Genomic DNA, 6,000 nt, shown 5'->3' with positions numbered 1-6,000 from the left:
CTGACAGCCTGGAAACGAATCTTTCCCGAGGCCGAGCTGGGCCAGAGCCAGCATGCTGCGGGGCTGAGCTGGGAACCGGCTCCTGGCCCTGCAAAGTGAAGGAGGCTTTGGCAGGTCCAAGGTGGGACAGGTGGAGAGGGCATTGCCTTGCTGGGGGCAGGTTTCCCTCTCCCCAGGGTGCCAGCAGGGAGATGGGGCTGGCAGATGCCTGGGAAATCCGGGCGCTTGGGTTCTTTAAAAAAGGGCTAGGCTGTGTGGCCGGGGGAGGATTTTGTAGGCGCCTGGCAGGGTTTTCCTCCAGGCACCGCCTCCTCCTCGGAGGCGAAGGAACTGACCCAAGAAGAAGAAAATAGCTGGAGTGACGGGGGAAGGAGGCAGGGACTAGTGAGCGGCCGAGACACACACTGGGATGCTGCCTGCCGGAGAGATGGGCTGGCATCTCCTCCTGCGCGTCTGGCCCAGCTGCCCCACCGCTGCCCCGTGCCCGGGGCTGCCATGCCATCGGTCTCGCTGAGCCTGCCGGGGGCCAGAACTGGCGACAGGATGACCTGGGTTTGCTTGTCCTGCATGCTCTGGGTAGGTGGAAGCCGTGCGAACTTGCCGGGGGACAGGCCCTTCCCAGAGCCTTCCCCGGGCATAAAATTTGAGGAAGGGGGTGTTGAATTGACAGGGGGGCTGGCAAACTACTAAACTGGCAATGCTGCAAGCACTTCGGGGGGTGCGGGAAGGAAATCCCTGTCTGCTCTCCCCCCCCGGCTACACTGTACACTCACCAGCTGGGGAATGGGGAGACGGGACATGCTTCCCATGGGGGGGGGCTGAGCCCACGGCCTACGCTGCGTTGATTTATGGTCTCTTGGACTGAAGTTCCCGGCAGGACAGCTGGACAGAGGTGTGGGGGGGCTTTTTCTATCACCGCCCCCCCTTGCTCACGCCAGTGCATGGATTGATTGCCAAGGGTCGATTACAAGTGTCTGCAGCCCCGACTGGTGAGGGGGGTCGGGGTGGGGGGATAGCAGCACTGACCTGAGAAGGGGGTTCCTCTGGAGGCTGCTTTGCATGGAAATTGTTGAAGCTCTCAAGGAGCATGTGGCTACCAGGGCTGCTAGCCAGCTAGCCCGGCTGGGGACGGGAGGGAAAGTCTTGGGCTGCGCCTGGCTGCTCTTGTCTTTTCTCCGCTCCTTTGCTAACTGCACCAGCATCACTTTTTTGGGCACCTGATTTTGCGTTTCAGGGGGAGGGGGTGTTGTTCCCCCTGGGAGTCCCTGCTCTTTCCTTCTCTCCCCACAATCTTGGAGGGAGCTCAGCACCTCGCAGGGTCAGGCCCAGGGAGCTGAGGCAGGGTGGAGGGACGGTGCCCCCCGGTGTGGGGGGTGACTGTGTCTCGGTGTGCTGTAGGGGGCTGGGGGAGGGATAGTCCATCCCCCCCATCCCAGTGCCACAGACAGCGGGGGATGTCCGGGTGACTGGTTGCTGGGGGGAATGGGATCAGATCCCACTGTGGAGCTGAGCTGGTGTGTGCAGATCTGGGAGGAGGGCACAACCGGGGTTATGAAGGGCCATGGGGGGCAGGGGGCAGGTTTTTCGCAGTTTTATTCCTGTTTTATTGCTGACCGGCCCGGGAGCCCGGCCGTGGCCCCGGACCCACCGGAGAGTCCCTGCCCCACAGCTCTGCTCTGTCTCTCTTCCATTGCCCTCGGCAGCCCCTGCCTTCCTCGCTGTGACCCCAGAGCGGCCCCCTCCTCCAGCGAGATCCCCACTCACGCCACTGGTGAGACATAGTGGGGGCACCAGGCTCTTGTCCCGTGGGACGACAGCTGCATGACAAGCACCCCATCCTTCCCAGAGCCCCTCGGCCTGGGCCCTCCAGTAACCCCCCTTGGTAGCACCATGGCCCTGTTGCTGTGGAAATGCTTTTGGCGGGTCCTGGGCTGGCAGAGCCAGGAGGGGCCGGAAAAGCTCCCCTCAGCCAGACCTACCCTGGCCAGTCCCCAGCCAGGCTGGGACCTGTTCTAACTTCAGAGGTAGGAACCAGCAGCTGGGGCAGGTGGATTTGGAAGTGGTCACAGTCCAGGGATAACTGGGGGGCGAGAGGGGGAAGTGTAGGAGAATCAGGGACACGACAGCAGAGATCTGCAGCTAGAATGGGGGCTGGAGCTTTCTTCCCCCAGCCGCCTCTTTAATGAGCTAATGAATAATCTGCTGCTGACGTCAGGGCTGGCGAGGGAGAGGAGAGCTCTTTGCACCGGTCTAGGCCTGTTTCTTCGGGGTTGAGCTGGGGTACAGAGGATGCCAGGCCGTCTCTGAGAGGGGAAGCTGGGCACCCGTGCCAGGGCAGGCGGCTCTTAGTGGGTTCTGTCTCCTGGATCTCTCTCTCTCTGGGGTGTTGCCTGTGCTGGGACTCCCGTCCCTTCCACTGTCACTCCCTTGCAGGGCTCATTGGAGCTGGTGGGGCGGGTTCATCCCTGGGCGCGCTGGGGTTTTGGCAGGTTCTCGAGGACCTCCCTTGCTAGCGAGGAGATGCACGCGGGCTGGGGCAGGATCCGAGTGGCTGTGGGTTCGCAGCACGACCGTGGCCTCGCTGAGTGCTTTGGGGTCCGACCCTGCCTCTCCCATGGGGAAGGGCAAAATCTTCTTTGAGCCATTCGACAGCTGAGTGAGCTGAAGCCTGGGAAGAGGTGGCCTGTGTGATCTGTGTTTCTGAAGCAGCCAACAATAGAACCTCCATTGTGCCAGGCGCAGGCCAAAGGAGAGAGAGTCCCTGCCGCACAGAGCTTGAACAGAAAGACGGAGGGTGGAGGCGAAAGGGGCACTTCCCCGAGATCACCCAGCAGAGCTAGTTGCAGAGCGAAGAATAGAACCCAGGTGTCCTGACTGCCTTAGCCACTATCCCAGCCAGCCTCACAGCAGCTAAGCTCTGCTGTCCACAGATCCCTGATCTCAGGGGCTCTCTTTGGCTGGGACAGCCCGTTTTCTGGACCTTTGAAAATGCCAAGCAGGATTTAAAGCAGTGGGAGTGTGGTGAAAAGTAGAGGGGAGCAGCTTCCTTCCAAAATACATCACAAAAATAGTTACTGAACACTTCTGCCTTGTCTCTATTATTAGGGACAATTCTACCATCCTGCTCTAGTCTCCAACCTAGACCACAGCTAGGTTCTTTTGTTCCTGATAGATTGAAATCACACGTTCTCCTTATTATCTTTAACCCAACTAGCCAACACCTTTAGCTTCTCTTATCAGTTGTCTGCATGTCATAATGGCTCATTCAGAGGTGTTGCTATCAATGCCCCCCCCCTTCCATGTATGGCTGGATCTGGGGTGGAGTGCTTTTTAAAGGCAGAATAAAAGATGGGAAGTTGGGACCCTGGGTTCTATTTTTGGTTCTGCTACTCACTTTATCTTTTCACAATTCTCCCTTTGCTTTTGTCCATCCGCGAGGCCCGTTGTGTCGATGTTTTGGGGCATGGGTGGGGAGCAGGGAGTTTAGCAAGGTCACCTCTTGTCTTCCACTGCAGAGACTTGGATGCTGTCCCTTTCTTGGCTTATCTAGTAGTGAGTCACCTGCAGTCAAGGCCTGGCTTTGCTTTGTGCCACCTTATCTTAAGCAATTAGAAACAAAACCTAGCGTGACAGCTCATGGCGTTGGGGGCACGCAGGCGGATGGCTGTGCTCGCCTGGCAAGAAGCAGAGAGCATCCATGTGGATGAGGGCAGTGATGGGGCAGCTGAGAGCTAGATGCCTGGAGGAGACCCCAGCACTGGGATTAGCTAGATTAACACCTTTCCTCCTGTTCCATGTAATGGGTAATAATGGGAGAGGACTCCAGGCCTCTGAAACTTAACAGAACCATTACAGAGGTGCTGCGATTGCTGCTGGCATTCCAGCCATGTGCACTCAGACTGACTGCCCGGTGCCTCCTCCAAACTCGTCCCTCCTGCACCCTGTGCTCCTCCAGCCAAGTTCCCTGCAGGCGGCTTCACTTCCCAGTGCATCATGGGAAAGGAGCAATGCGCTCCGCTATGGCCAGTGGGTTGATTTTTGGTTTGCTTTGGCCATGTTGTGGCTTAGCTCAAGAAGAGGGAAAGTGAGGAGGGCTGGTGCCCCCTAGAGCCGGGAAGGGACAGTGGGATCTTGGGGGCCCTCTGCACCCTGGGTCAGTGATCAGTGGTTGACACTTGTTGTCTAGTGCGCAGTCGGTGTCCCAGCAAAGAGGTGGGACGATGCCCCAGGGCAGAAGTGCACGATCACCTTGTTTTGGGGCAACCTCTTTGTCCTCCAACCCCGTATGATGCCAGGCTGTTGGCTGGGAGCCGTGCGAGTCGATTCAGTGGCTTATTGGTGTGATGAGTGTTGCTGCGGTCGATACAGTCGGTGTGCATGGGGGGGGATGATTCCCCATGGGGCTGGAGGGCAGAGTGTGCCCCCCGTTTGACCGTCAGTGTGTCTGCGGGATAATGTGGGCAGAGGAGGCAGGTGGGACGAGGGGAAGCAAAAGACCCTTTTTAAATGTGAACCGGCTGAGTCTGGCTGTTGGAGCCTGTGCACCCACAAGCCGGGAATCCCCTGCAGCAGGGACACATGGACACACACACAGATCAAGGCTGTTCCCTCCAACAAGGGGCAGCAGAGACCTCCCCCGTCCATGCTGTGCACACACTGACTGGGGATCATCCCCTCCAGCTGGCTGGCACCCACGGACGCACCCTCCCACGCACCCCAGGACTGTCCTCTCTAGAGCGGAGGTTCCCTTTGATGGAATTCTCCTGCCCTAGCTTTGCCTATGATCAACGCAGCAGGAGGGAGCGGAGAGAGGCCGGGGTTGGCTCGGAAAGCTTGCGGCCCTGGAATTGCTCACAGAGGTGCGTGGCTGCAGGCTGCCTATCATGTCCCTGAGCGAGGGGAGAGCGGCCCTGCGAGATCACCCCAAATGGCCCTGTATTCCGGCTTCTCCGAATGCCACCGGCGGGGCTCAGCCAAATCCACCTAAGCAGCTAATTTGAGTGTGTGTCCAGTGGGGCTTCTCCCCGGCGCAGGCTGGCGAATGGCCTGTGCCCCAGGGCGCATCATTTGCAGCATTCTGCATCCTGCCAGACCCCTGATTCCTTCCTCACTCAAACACGGCCTAATGCTTGCACGACCTCCCGCAGCCCCGCGGCCGGTTTCGAGCTGTGCCGTTACTGCTGCCTGGTCCTTTGCAGCCGTCTTGATCGCTTTAAAAGCCCCCCCCCTTTCTCCCCCCAGCCCCTCTCCCTGGCTCTGCCTTGGCAGAAATCGCAGGGAAGCACAGCCCTTGTTCCAATCCCAATTCATTGGCAGCCTTTGCTGCTCAGGCCCTACTACAGGAGAAGCTTTTGCCACTCTCCTCAATTTTGGTTCCGCCTTGTGGCCATTGCTTCACCTGTCTCTGAAAGGCAGCTCCCTCTGGGGTGGAGTACGGCAGCTTTTGAACAGCACACGACAACACTGTGTGACAGTAGGGTGGGAACTGAGGAAGAACAGTCAAAACTGCATGGTGGATTCAGGGAGGCAGACCGGAATTGTTGGGCTGATTACTAGGGTATATAGAATACCTTGTCCTACAAAAAAACCACGGTGGGGTCTTGAATGTGCAAAGCTGCCTGGGCCCTTGAGTTGAGGTGGTCTTGGGTGGTCCCTGGCTCCCTGCCTCCATGCAGGGGGCTGCTGGCAATGCCTGGAGGGGTGGGCACCGGGTGCAGCATGGGGGTGGGTGGGTCGTCATGTCAGACATTTAAACAGACCTCCATCTCCTGGTGCCGGGACTTGTTCTCTGGGTTGCAAAGCCCTTTGCCGTTTGATGCCGCTGGGAGCAGAATTAGGATAACACGGCTAATTAGACAGCAGTTAAGCTGCCATGATGCTGCTGATTGGGGGCTCCTGAGCTACCAGACCCAGAGATCCTGTCTCTTTCCTGCCCAGCCTCCCACCCCTGAGCGCAGAGCCGTGCCCAAGCCAGGTTTGGGTCCAGCGAGGCCAGGGGAG

General features: G+C 58.7%; 1 protein-coding gene across 5 annotated transcripts in view; it reads left to right on the top strand.

The window, feature by feature from the left end:
• The first annotated feature begins 480 nt into the window (after positions 1-480).
• Positions 481-6,000, top strand: part of TNS1 (tensin 1) — a 280,050-nt gene continuing 274,530 nt past the window's right edge. For 2 of the 5 annotated variants that reach the window (XM_050916920.1, XM_050916918.1), the window contains exon 1: positions 481-576. In XM_050916920.1, the coding sequence (XP_050772877.1) occupies positions 496-576 (81 nt within the window). In that variant the 5' untranslated portion in view covers positions 481-495. The remainder of the gene's footprint in view (positions 577-6,000) is intronic. The other 3 variants (XM_050916921.1, XM_050916922.1, XM_050916923.1) reach the window with 3 other exon arrangements.

The sequence above is a fragment of the Gopherus flavomarginatus genome, chromosome 10 (assembly GCF_025201925.1).
Source record: "Gopherus flavomarginatus isolate rGopFla2 chromosome 10, rGopFla2.mat.asm, whole genome shotgun sequence".
Lineage (NCBI taxonomy): Eukaryota > Metazoa > Chordata > Testudines > Testudinidae > Gopherus > Gopherus flavomarginatus.
The sequence above is the reverse complement of the archived record's forward strand: the minus strand, read 5'-3'. Positions and strand labels throughout refer to the sequence as shown.